Consider the following 12,133-nt stretch of genomic DNA (forward strand, 5'->3'; position numbering starts at 1 on the left):
GCAGCAGGAAGGAACTCCATTGATGCATAATTAAATAGAGCTCAAAGGGATGAATAACCAAAATTTAGAAGACAGGGGGAGAAGTCAGTACAGGTAAAATAGAGGGAAGTGAAGCACCAAAGGTCCAGGCAATGAGACCAGGCAATGAGATAGGAATTCAAGAAGATAGTTCAGGTTGTGCAGCTGAGGATGCAACTGGTTCGTTATCCCAGTAGAGGTCTTGAATAGAGATTGGGAGTGACTCAGTCATTATGCAAGGTAACCTATTTCCCCTTGTTTTTTCCTCCCCCCCCGACCTTCTTGTTAAACCCTGGATTTGTGCTGGAAATGGCCCACCTTGATTATCATACACATTGTAAGGAGAGGGATCACTTTAGATAAGCTATTACCAGCAGGAGAGTGGGGTGAGGGGAGGTATTTTTTCATGCTTTGTGTGTATAAAAATATCTTCTACACTTTCCACAGTATGCATCCGATGAAGTGAGCTGTAGCTCACGAAAGCTTATGCTCAAATAAATTGGTTAGTCTCTAAGGTGCCACAAGTACTCCTTTTCTTTTTGCGAATACAGACTAACACGGCTGTTACTCTGAAAAGGACGTACAGGGTGGGTCTAGTTAAAAATTATGCTAAAGGAGCCAGGAAAAGGGTGACAAGGGGATAAATATAACAGCTGTGAGAAGTCTTACCAGACAGATTTTACCATGGAAACCAGGAGACTGTCTGAATTAAGAATGAAGTCTATTATTACTATTGTTATTTGTTAAAGTGCTTCTTAATCAATTGCTCTCCTCTCACTCTTGCTGTCAATCATGTCTCATTGATGTAAATTTTCAGGATCCTAGCCAATCATTTACGTTTAGAACTGAATGAACAGTTCTGAGAGGTTTTTTGGGTGGTGGGGGGAAGGGGTTGTGCTTGAAGGTTCAGTGAGAATGATAAGGTAGAGCATATATAAGGTTATAGTACCTACCAACACAGGATGCCCACAGCTTGGGCAGAAACTGTTATAAAAACAAACGTGATGGGAGTTGTGCATTAATTAGGGCTGCTGTGGTAATTACTGAGGAAGAGAGATTTCTTCTGACTTAAAAAGCCAGGAGCAGGACACTGAAGTTCTCAGAAGACATTTATTACAAACAATTTTTTAAAACAAAATCAACCTTCCTACAAGTTTGCACATAGTTTTATTGCCATCAAAGCTAAAGACATCTGATAAAACTACATGCACAACTTGACTTTTAATGTTTACCTTACATGAAATAAAGTTTATAGACAAGTTTTATATTAGAAAAGTGATGCCTGCCATATGCAACTGCAGCTAGAGTCAAGGCTACTGATAATATAACTCCAGGTTCATGCCATCATGGATTTCATCTGGAAGGAATGAGTTAAAGGAAATTTCACAGGAAATGCTCAAATGGAAGAAGGCATTACATTTCTACCAGCTCACTAATTCAAAATAAACTACAGCAGCAAATTTATTCATTATGATACATTGTACAAATTCTCAACAACAGAATTCTCCTTCCCACTTTACTACTAGTCCCAAATGGACAAGCTAAACTACTAGTGTTATGGAAGGGAACATGGGTCATATGAGACATTGTAAGCATCAATGCTAGAAACAGCAGTATCTTAACTCAGCAAATTAGTCCCCATCATATGCTACCCCACTCAATTTAGTAAGGGAGTTTTCCCTATAGATTCACCAGTTATCTTATGATGGCCTCCCAATACCATCAGTCACCAGTACCCAAGCTGATAAGCAAGACCTCTGGTTTGTGACAAGCAACTATGTCAGATTAGAAAAGGTCTCTGTCTAGCTGTGTATTTATGTGCCCGTCACTCCACTACTTAGGTTGTGGATCTTGTAAGTGATAACTATCCCATTCTTTATTTTAACTAGACAAACGGTTTCCTCAGAAGCTGCAGTTTACTTGGGCTATTCTAATGTTCAAGGATACAGTCTCCCAGTGATACATGGTCCTTGAAGATTGTGTACCTGCACAAACATTTTAAAAAGGAAGTTAATCAAGAACAGAAGTGCAATACAAGAATTAACAAAAGGAAGCGTAGTCAATAAGAATAGAACAATTGTGATAGTACTCAAAGGTTTGCTTGTATCAGTTACTACATTAGAAAATCAATCACTGAAATGTTACACGACAGGTTTCTGAAACCATGTTTTTTAACAAATGCCAATCATGAATTCCGTGGGGAAAGAGAAGAGACTGCCTGTGTGCAGTTACAGTGTTAAATATATAATAACTTCACATACAGAAGTTAGAATGGCCATACTGGGTCAGACCAAAGGTCCATCTAGCCCAGTATCTTGTTTTCAGACAGTGACAAATGCCAAGTGCTTCAGAGGGACTGAACAGAACATGTAATCATCAAGTGATCCATCCCCAGTTAGGGGAACAGCAGGAAATTCTGAAATAAAGAGAGAACCAAGTAAAAATTTTGAGTCGAATGTTACCACAGGTGAGAATATGAAGGAAAATTCACTCAGTAGCATTCATCCAGAATAATTTGTCATTATTTACAAAGTTTAGACTGCTGGCCTGCCCCTGAGACTTTGTTGAGTGAGAGGTTTTAGTGGAGCCTCCAGGAACATTGGACAAGGGGGAAGGTACAGAACGTGAAACATCTGAGAATTAACAAATTCAGAACCTAAAAAGAAATCTTAAACGAACACTCACTGGAAGTCTGCGCCACAGGCCTCCTCTCCTTAGGATCGCCCTTTCTGCTGCATTCTTTAAGATTTTGCATTCATATGCAGCTTTCCATCCCAGAGTGCATCACAAACTATTGAGACACATGACCTCGCATGCAGCCATCTCTGGGTATGTGTGGGGGTGGATTGTAGCAGAAGACGGCATCAGACAGGCACCCACATGCAGGGAAGTGCAAAGAGCTCAGTTTACCTGCCTTGGGCCGATGAAGAGCTAAAATGACCCTGAAATCTGTAGCTTCCCCAGGGGCCGAGTGCATCAAGCCAGCGAAGGTGTCTCCTTCCCTTGCCCCTGCCTTTCGTTCACCCACTTACCATTTCTTCAGCACAATTTTGTCCCACCGGGTCCCAGTCTGAGCCGCGATGAGTTTCTTCAGGTCGCCGATCGTGTCCTCCGTGCTGAGCCCCGCGGTTAAGGAAACTACCTTCCCGCCTACGGAGCGAGCGCCTGGACCGAGCCAAGACCACCCCGCCCCGCCGCGACATTGACCCCGCAGCCCCCCCGGGGCGATACATAGCCCCCCCCGCCCTGCCCCGCCCCCCCACGGAGCGAGCACCTGGACCGAGCCAGGACCCCCCCGCCCCGCTGAGACATTGACCCCGCCGCCCCCCCGGGGCGATACATAGCCCCCCCCTGCCCCGCCCCCCCACGGAGCGAGCGCCTGGACCGAGCCAGGACCCCCCCGCCCCGCCGCGACATTGACCCCGCAGCCCCCCCGGGGCGATACATAGCCCCCCCCGCCCTGCCCCGCCCCCCCACGGAGCGAGCACCTGGACCGAGCCAGGACCCCCCCGCCCCGCTGAGACATTGACCCCGCCGCCCCCCCGGGGCGAGACATAGCCCCCCCTGCCCTGCCCCACCCCGCCCCCCCACGGAGCGAACACCTGGACCGAGCCAGGACCCCCCCGCCCCGCCGAGACATTGACCCCGCCGCCCCCCCGAGACATTGACCCCGCCGCCCCCCCGGGGCGATACATAGCCCCCCCGCCCTGCCCCCCCGGGGCGAGACGCCGGGGCCGCCGGGCTGGGCCGAGGCGCTGCGGGAAGCGCCCGCCGGATACTTGCATTTCACGCGGACTTTCTTGCCCAGCCGGTCGTTGCAGACAACTTCGATCATGCCGCCGGCCTGGGGGGAGGCGAGAGGCGTCAGGGGGGGGGCAGAGGCCGCGGGGGGGGGGTCCCTTCCCGGGGCGGAGCCAGCCCGGGCCGCGGGGGGGGGCGGAGCCAGCCCGGGCCGCGGGGGGGGCGGGGGGGGGAGACCCAGACGCCCCCGGCACCTACCGCCGCGCTCGCCGCCCGTCAGTCCCGCGGAGAGCGCTGCCGAGGCTGACCCGGAAGCGGAAGTGCTCTGCCAGCGACCGGAAGTCAGTGGGACCGGAAGCGGAAGTGTCTGGCGATGGCGGCGGCCGGGGGCCTGGGGGCGCTGCCCGACTCCCTGCTGCTGGAGATCCTGCGGCTGCTGCCCCTGCACGAGCGGCTGCGCGGGGCCCGGTGAGGGCGCAGCCCCCCCTTGGCCCGGCCCGGCCCCGCCCACCACCACCCCCGGCCCCGCCCCCCTTCTCTCTCAGCCCCCCCTTCCCCCCTCCTTAATCCCCCACCCCCCCCGGCCCCGCCCCCCTTCTCTCTCAGCCCCCCCCTTTCTCCCTCCTTAATCCCCCTTCTCCAACCCCGGCCCGCCCCCTTCCCCCCCCGGGGCGGCTCGGGCCCCCCTTCTCCCTCAGCCCCCCCTTCCCCCCTCCTTAACCCTCCTTCTCCAACCCCGGCCCGCCCCGCCCCCTTCCCGCCCGGCCCGGCCCCCCCTTCTCTCTCAGCCCCCCCCCCTTTTCCCCCTCCTTAATCCCCCTTCTCCAACCCCGGCCCGCCCCCTTCCCCCCCCGGGGCGGCTCGGGCCCCCCTTCTCCCTCAGCCCCCCCTTCCCCCCTCCTTAACCCTCCTTCTCCAACCCCGGCCCGCCCCGCCCCCTTCCCGCCCGGCCCGGCCCCCCCCCTTCTCTCTCAGCCCCCCCCCTTTTCCCCCTCCTTAATCCCCCTTCTCCAACCCCGGCCCGGCCCCTTCCCCCCCCCTGGGGCGGCTCGGCCCCCCTTCTCCCTCAGCCTCCCCCTTCTCCCCTTCTTAACCCTCCTTCTCCAACCCCGGCCCGCCCCGCCCCCTTCCCGCCTGGCCCGGCCCCCCCTTCTCTCTCAGCCCCCCCCTTTTCCCCCTCCTTAATCCCCCTTCTCCAACCCCGGCCCGGCCCCTTCCCCCCGGGGCGGCTCGGGCCCCCCTTCTCTCTCAGCCCCCCTTCTTAACCCCCCTTCTCCAACCCCGGCCCAGCCCACCCCCTTCCCCCCCCCAGGGCGGCTTGGCCCCCCACAACCCCTTCTCCCCAACCCGCCCCTGCTTTCCCCCCCGAGTGGCTCAGCTCCCCAGGCCAAGCCTGCTCCCTCCCCCCCCATAATGGGGACCCCCCACAGGGGTAGCTTGGCCCAGCCCGCTCCCTTCCCCCCCCCCGATGGGGAGCCCTCTCCCAAGGCGGTTGGATCCAATCCTTGCCTGCCCCCATGATGGGGATTCCCCCACACAGGTAGTTTGGTCCAGGGGCCGCCTCCATGTCCCCCCCCCCCCAGGTGGGTGAGCTCCTTCCCTGTGCCTCCCACAAAACTGAGCATGGATGCTGCTGCTGGGATCGTAACTTGCCCTGCTGCTGTTCCCACAGGGTCTGCAGGCGCTGGCGTAGGCTGGTACAGGACAAGATGCTCTGGAGACATGTGGATTTAATGCCCTACAAGGTACCAGCCCAGCTGTGTCCCTGCAGCGTGTCTCCCAATGGAGACCACTCCAGGGGGCTGATAAAGGCTGTCCCAGGAGAAGGGGCAGAGGGGCCTGTGGGGACCAGACGCTTGCATCGGGGAATCAACATGAGATGGTGAAATGAGAGAAGGAAGAGGAGAAGCTAGGAAGATATCCAGGGGCAGATCTTGTACATATGGGGCAAGGGCGGTGGGGGTAGGGGAGAGGGAGCTGCGTAGCAGAGGCTAGTGTTAGATGGGCAGAGAGGCCATGAGATCAGCTGGGCCAGTTTCTGAAGAGCATTTAAAACCAGGAGGGTTGTTTTAAATAGGTCTCTAGAGTCAGGGGTGGTCTCTGAGGACAGAGACTGTGTATGTGGAGGAGAAGGCAGCCACAGCATCTGACACGTGCTGGAGTGTGGAGAGCAGAGACTGAGGTTGCTCACAGGGAAAGGAGCTGCAGCAGTCAGGGTAAGAGGAGATATACTGCAGGGTCGTGCCTGTGGCTTACCCTACAGGTGTGGAGTATAGTAACTCTCCACTTACCGTCCTCTCGCTTAACGTTGTATTGACCTTACGATGCTGCTCAGTTACAGAACATGCTCCATTTAAAGTTGTGCAATGCTTCGACTGCTGCTTTGTCCACAGCTGGCAGCCCCTCTATGCCCCCCCAAGCGCTGCCCACCTGCTGTCAGACCGCGCCTTCCCCCACCTGCTGCCTTTGGCAATCAGCTGGCTGGCGGCATTCAAGAGGGAGGGGGAGGAGCCAGGACGCCAAGTGCAGGCTCCCGCTCCCTCCCCTGCCTCCTGAATGCCGCCAGCCAGCTGATTGCCGCAGACAGGAGGGAGGGGGGAGGCCGTGCACCCTGTCCTCGCTCTTCTCTCCTGCCACCTGAACGCCGCAAGCCAGCTGATTGCCACGGGCAGGAGGCAGGGGAGGGAGCGGGGAGGCCGTGGACTGCTCCTCACTCTTCTCTCCTGCCCCCTGAACACCGCAAGCCAGCTGATTGCCCTTGCCGTGGGCAGGAGGCGAGGGAGGGAGGAGGAGCTAGGATGCAGTGTGCGGAGTAAAGGGGGAGGAGGAGGAGGGAAGAAGAGGCGAGTTAAGGGTGGGGGCTTGGGGGAAGGGGTGGAGTGGGTTGGCCGAGGGTTGAGTCCCCCGCCCCTGGTACTTGCAGAGTAGGGGAAGCTGCTGCTGCACAACGTGCTTCTCCTAGCCTCCTTGCCTGACTCATTGTCCCCAGTGCCAGGGGCTGTGCCTGTGTGGGGTAAGGGGGGGCACCTCCCAACTATAGTACTGTCCGGAAAAAAAATTTCCCTGGAACCTAACCCCCCATATTTACATTCATTCTTATGGGGAAATTGAATTTGCTTAACATTGTTTCACTTAAAGTCACATTTTTCAGGAACATAACTACAACATTAAGTGAGGAGTTACTGTATCTTCCTTTTAGATGAATGGGAAAGATCTATATGAAGAAGAGCAGGGATGGGCCTTTCCTTGCTCATTTACTGCTTCTGTTGAGTTTGTTCCCTGTCTTGTCAAGGTGCCAAGTGCTTTGTTGCTTGCTCTCTTGTGCTCAGATCAGCTCCAAGATCCTGTGGCACCTGCTAAAGCAGTACCTGTGCAATAGCCTGAGGATACTGAAAGTGAGAGGAGCGCTCTACTCAATGAGAAAGCATGAGTTCCTTTCCCCAGCACTGTTCCAGGCACTCGGGAAGCAGTGTCCCAGCCTCCATCACCTGTCCCTGACACAGGCTGACCTCCGTCGGCTCCCATATGACTGTATACCATCTTCTCTAAAGAGCATGAAGCTGAGCTGGTGTGAGATTCCTACTGTGTGGTTCCAAAGATCTGTCTCTCCAGAGACTCCCAGGGTCCTGCCACAACTGCAGCATCTCATGATCCATAACGTCTCCGCCTTTTCTGATCAGCATCTGCTTAACATCTCATCTCAGACCAGCCTAAGGACACTGAAGCTCTCTGAAACCTACCGGCTGACAGACGCTGGGATTCAGAGAGCAGCTCCGTATCTGGAGGACCTGGAATGCCTGGTTCTGCGCAAATGTGTCATTGCAGATGCTGCTGTTCACGTCATCGGGCGTCACATGAAACAGCTCCGCTCTTTGGAATTCAGCAACACTTGTTCCATAACAGATGCAGGCCTGGCTTGTTTAGCAGCCTTGAAGTGCTTGGAAACCCTCCGCCTTGAGTCCAGATTTAAACTTTCCCCTGATGCCATTGTTGCTGTGTGCCAGGCACTCCCCCAGTTAAGGAATCTCAATTTAGATGGGAGTGACTTGGAAGACCAGGAAATACGTAAAATTCAGGCAAGTTTGCCAAACTGCCATTTCTGATGTGTTCCCTGACCCACGCTCTGAGGCGAAACATTAACAATGGGGAGTTGTATGGAACGCACAAGGGTGAGCTGTGGGGTGTTCACCCCCCTGAAATAACTCCCAGAATTGCTGCTTCTGGACAGGGTTGTACTCCCAGTGGCCGTTGCATTTATCTGACTGAAGGCAGAATTTTCTCTGGCTAAAACAATTAGGTGAGCAGTGTAGGATGAGAACCATCCAGACAGCTTGTGTCACCTGAAAACAGGCCAGCAGAAATTCAGTTCTGCCGTCTGCTTGGCTGGGCTCCTGAAGTGACCCTTCACCTTCTCCTACTAAGAAAATAGCAAGGCCCGGTGAATGGGTGGCATATGAGGAACGGTGGCCCTATGAGCTTATTTAGATTAGAGGCAGTTTGGCCATAGGGGTTTCTCTTTTAAGTTTAACCCTGTCTCACATTAAACATCAGGCAACAGGTGAACTATCCCCAAGCACAAGGGAGTAAGTCAGCTGTCATCCTGATGCACAAAAGGGTTTGTCTACCCAAACCTTGGACTCTAGACCAAATTTAACTCAGGTCAAAAGGCATTAGCCACATTGGTGTGCTGTGAGCATACTCCAAAACATGCCTAGTAGGAAGTGGACAAAGGATTGTGCAAACACACACTTTTAAATGCAGGGAACAGAACCTTTAAGGGGAAAGAACCCATCACGTCTATTTCACAAACACAGACACCAACCATGTGCCACACAGGTCGGTGCATGTGCGGCTGTGCTTGTGTCCTGTCCCGAGGGGTGGAGTGGTGGGCGTTCTGCTGTGACCCCAAGGGTACGTGGAATGGGGGGGGAGTATAAGGAGGTCCCGGAATGCATTTGTCTGTGTGCTGCAGGGGGAGGCAAGCACACACTTGTTCAGCCTCAAGTTCAGTCAGAGACCACAGCATGTCTGTGTGCTCCTTGAGGAGCACCATCATTGCTTCCTCTCTGCTTCTTCTGTCCTCGCGATCACTCTGCATTCTGTCCCTGAGCATCACCCTCCAAGCCTGGAATCTGACACAGCAGAACCTTATGGGACCTCCTGCAACATGTCTTCCCTTGTCCTCGTCTTTCTCCTGCTGTCTGGCCCCGCTGGTCTGCCAGTGTGGATGGAAAGACCTTCAAGGCAACATTTGCAGCTGCAAAAGAAACAGTGGACAGAGTGTTTGCTTCAGCATTGCAGGCACACATCTGCAGAGGTCCTATTGTGAATGCGTTCACGGCCCTGGATCCCCACAAGTTACAAGCACAACATTCTCACTTCTCCTTGGGATCCACAGACCTGGGGAGCAGTCCCAGGCATGATGAGTACATCCTGGGGGGCAGGGCGAGTTGGGACTATAAGTTGGGGTAGCTCACGGGCATCAGTATAAGCAGATGGGGCAGTTGAGGTGAATACTGTCACTGTTTCCCACAGGCAGTGGAGACTTTATCATGTATCTTGCTCCTGAAGGTAACAGAGGCAGAAAGGAAACGGCTCCTGCACGTGTCCGGCTGCTGTTAGTCTGTGTACTGCAATGATGCCTGCTGAATTAATTGCTGAGTGGCGTGGGAAAGTGTCCTGCCATGGCAGAAGAAGTAAGGCAGCCCTCCCCAGAAACCTTCAGCAGAGGACTGCAACCTACTTCCAGGAGAGTTTCCTTGAGGTCTCTGTAGAGGACGCACGGGACATCCCGGTGCACATAAACAAACTGTTCCATGGGGCCCCCCTCTGTCTAACTGTACAGGAGAATGAGAAGCAGATAGCAACTCTGCCTGTATGGTTATTTCACTATCTCTTCTAACCTGATTAAAAACATGAACAGATGTGTGCCTGCAATACTGAAGCAAACATCATACTTACCAGAGGTTCCTTTCCCTGAATCAAGCTTGCCGGTGCTGGATGATAGGGACTGGCTCAACTGCTCTGGTGTCAGGAAGAGGTCCTGGCTTGCCACACCACTTGATCCCCCGGTCGCCTGTCCCCCACTCTCCTCCTACTGCTGTTCCTCATCCAGCACCTTGTACTCAGGGTTCACTCCAGTGGTCATAGAATCATAGAATATCAGAGTTGGAAGGGACCTCAGGAGATCATCTAGTCCAACCCCCTGCCTAGAGCAGGACCAGTTCCCAACTAAATCATCCCAGCCAGGGCTTTGTCATGCCTGACCTTAAAAACTTCTAAGGAAGGGGATTCCACCACCTCCCTAGGTAATGCATTCCAGTGTTTCACCACCCTCCTAGTGAAAAAGTTTTTCCTAATATCCAACCTAAATCTCCCCCACTGCAACTTGAGACCATTACTCCTTGTCCTGTCATCTGCTATCACTGAGAATAGTCTAGATCCATCCTCTTTGGATCCACTTTCAGGTAGTTAAAAGCAGCTATCATATCCCCCCTCATTCTTCTCTTCCGAAGACTAAACAATCCCAGTTCCCTCAGCCTCTCCTCATAAGTCATGTGTTCCAGACTCCTAATCATTTTTGTTGCCCTTCGCTGGACTCTCTCCAATTTCTCCACATCCTTCTTGTAGTGTGGGGCCCAAAACTGGACACAGTACTCCAGATGAGGCCTCACCAATGTCGAATAGAGGGGAATGATCACATCCCTTGATCTGCTGGCAATGCCCCTACTTATACACCCCAAAATGCCATTGGTCTTCTTGGTGCATGACTCTGACTCCTCCAGAGTATTCCACAGGGCCCTTGGGGGGTGCTGGACTTGCCGCCAGTGATGCCATGCAGCTCATTGTAGAAGCAGCGTAACTGGCTCTGCACCTGAGCAGCTGTTCGCCTCCCTTGCCTTCTGGTGTGCCTGCCGCAGCTCCTTGATTTTCATGTGGCACTGCTGTGTTTCCCTGTTGTAGCCCTTCTCCACCTTGTCCCAAGCCATCTGGCCATAGATACCTACATGTCTGTGGCTGGATCGGAGCTGTGCCTGCTCAGTTTCTTCTCCCCGGAGACCCAGGGGATGCAGCACATCCTGTGTGTTCCAGGCAGGAGTGTGTTTGCTGCGTGGAACCAGCAAGGTCAATTGGGCAGATGCTAGGTGAGCTCTCCATGCTGAGCAAACGGGAAATGGGATTTCCAAAATTCGCAGGGCTTTAAAAGGTACGTGGTGAGTACCTGGCCACCAGACAGTGGAGTTCAAAACAGTGACCAGAGCGGTAGTGGTGTGGCATTGTGGGACATTCCTGGAGGCCATTAAAGTTGACGTAATTAACACAGTGTCTACACTGACACTGTATTGTCGTAACTATGTTGACTTAAGTGCTACGCCTCTTGTGGCGGTGGAATTATTAAGTTGACGTAGCGGGTGATTTACTTCATCAGGAGCATCATTATAGGGTAGATGCTGACCGAATAAGAGCAACGTAAGCCACCTTGCGTTGACCTAACTGTAGCATAGACCGAACCCAAATGTATGTGAATAACTAAAGCATAGATCTCAGGTATTATATTTGAATAATATTAGCAGGCTGCCAGCAGCCAGATCCTGCACCTGGTTTGTTGGGTTACATTGCTGTGCATGGCTGCTTGTGCCTTCTATTGTTTAAATACTCCCTCCTCTTTACCTGCTGTTACAAAGCCCTGAGTTCACGTTAGCAAGTTTGGGCTGATGTTAAAACAGTAGCTGTTATGAAGTTTCCATTCTGGGACACACTGAGGTTTTGAATCTGCTGAGTTGTTATCTGTAATCAAATGTAAAATGTATTTATAAAATAAAAATGCTTTTAGATCTGTAAAGTCGTCTCATGCTGTCAGATTTTGACTGAAATGTGGCAACAGTCGACGTGTGGTTTTTAACATTTCAGTGATACTGCTTGTGTTGTATGGAGAGACCCATTTCTTCCCCCTTCACCTGCAGCCCCACCCTTTTCTGTCCCTTCCCTGGGGCCCCACTCCTGTTCTATCTAGTGTCCCCCCATTCCACACACCCCCAGTGCAGCCTCGCAACCCATTTGGTACTTTCTGCACTCCCGCTTCCCGCTGCCCTAAAATTAGAGAAGCTCTGTCTGTCTCTCCCCCCCACCAGGGCCCCAAGCCACAGCAAGGAGTGAGAGCTCCCCCAGGCCTGAGGCTGAGGCAGGTAGCAAGAGCTCCTGCAGTCCTGGGGCCACAGCGGGGGTCCCAGTGCAAGGGCTTCCCCCGCCACCCCCTGCGCTTCTGCGAGGGACCAGGGTCAGGGCTCTGGGGCTTCTCCTGTCCCACCTGGCGCTTCTGCCAGAGAGTGGGGTTGGGGTGCTGAGGGCTTCCCCTCCACCCACCCACCCACCC

The 12,133-nt window shown here is 53.6% G+C and overlaps 2 protein-coding genes across 3 annotated transcripts; one reads left to right on the forward strand and one right to left on the reverse strand.

The window, feature by feature from the left end:
* Positions 1-1,114: 1,114 nt before the first annotated feature.
* Positions 1,115-4,149, reverse strand: UBL5 (ubiquitin like 5). The gene is made up of 5 exons (XM_084610438.1): positions 4,018-4,149; positions 3,798-3,862; positions 3,051-3,134; positions 1,966-2,003; positions 1,115-1,375 (listed from the first exon to the last, which is right to left on the reverse strand). Exons 2-5 carry the CDS (start codon positions 3,851-3,853, stop codon positions 1,332-1,334), a joined length of 222 nt encoding a protein of 73 aa, XP_084466564.1. The 5' UTR covers positions 3,854-3,862; positions 4,018-4,149; the 3' UTR covers positions 1,115-1,331.
* Positions 4,123-11,591, forward strand: FBXL12 (F-box and leucine rich repeat protein 12). 2 transcript variants are annotated; one of them, XM_084610437.1, is made up of 3 exons: positions 4,123-4,227; positions 5,432-5,504; positions 7,089-11,591. In XM_084610437.1, the coding sequence occupies exons 1-3, from the start codon at positions 4,133-4,135 to the stop codon at positions 7,860-7,862; spliced, it is 942 nt and encodes a 313-aa protein (XP_084466563.1). In that variant the 5' UTR covers positions 4,123-4,132; the 3' UTR covers positions 7,863-11,591. The 2 variants fall into 2 exon arrangements, with proteins under 2 accessions (XP_084466563.1, XP_084466562.1); XM_084610436.1 differs by lacking the exon at positions 4,123-4,227 and having other exon boundaries at positions 5,211-5,504.
* The last annotated feature ends 542 nt before the right edge of the window (positions 11,592-12,133 follow it).

This window comes from Lepidochelys olivacea, assembly GCF_965140295.1.
Source record: "Lepidochelys olivacea isolate rLepOli2 genome assembly, chromosome: 20".
In the NCBI taxonomy this organism is placed as follows: domain Eukaryota; kingdom Metazoa; phylum Chordata; order Testudines; family Cheloniidae; genus Lepidochelys; species Lepidochelys olivacea.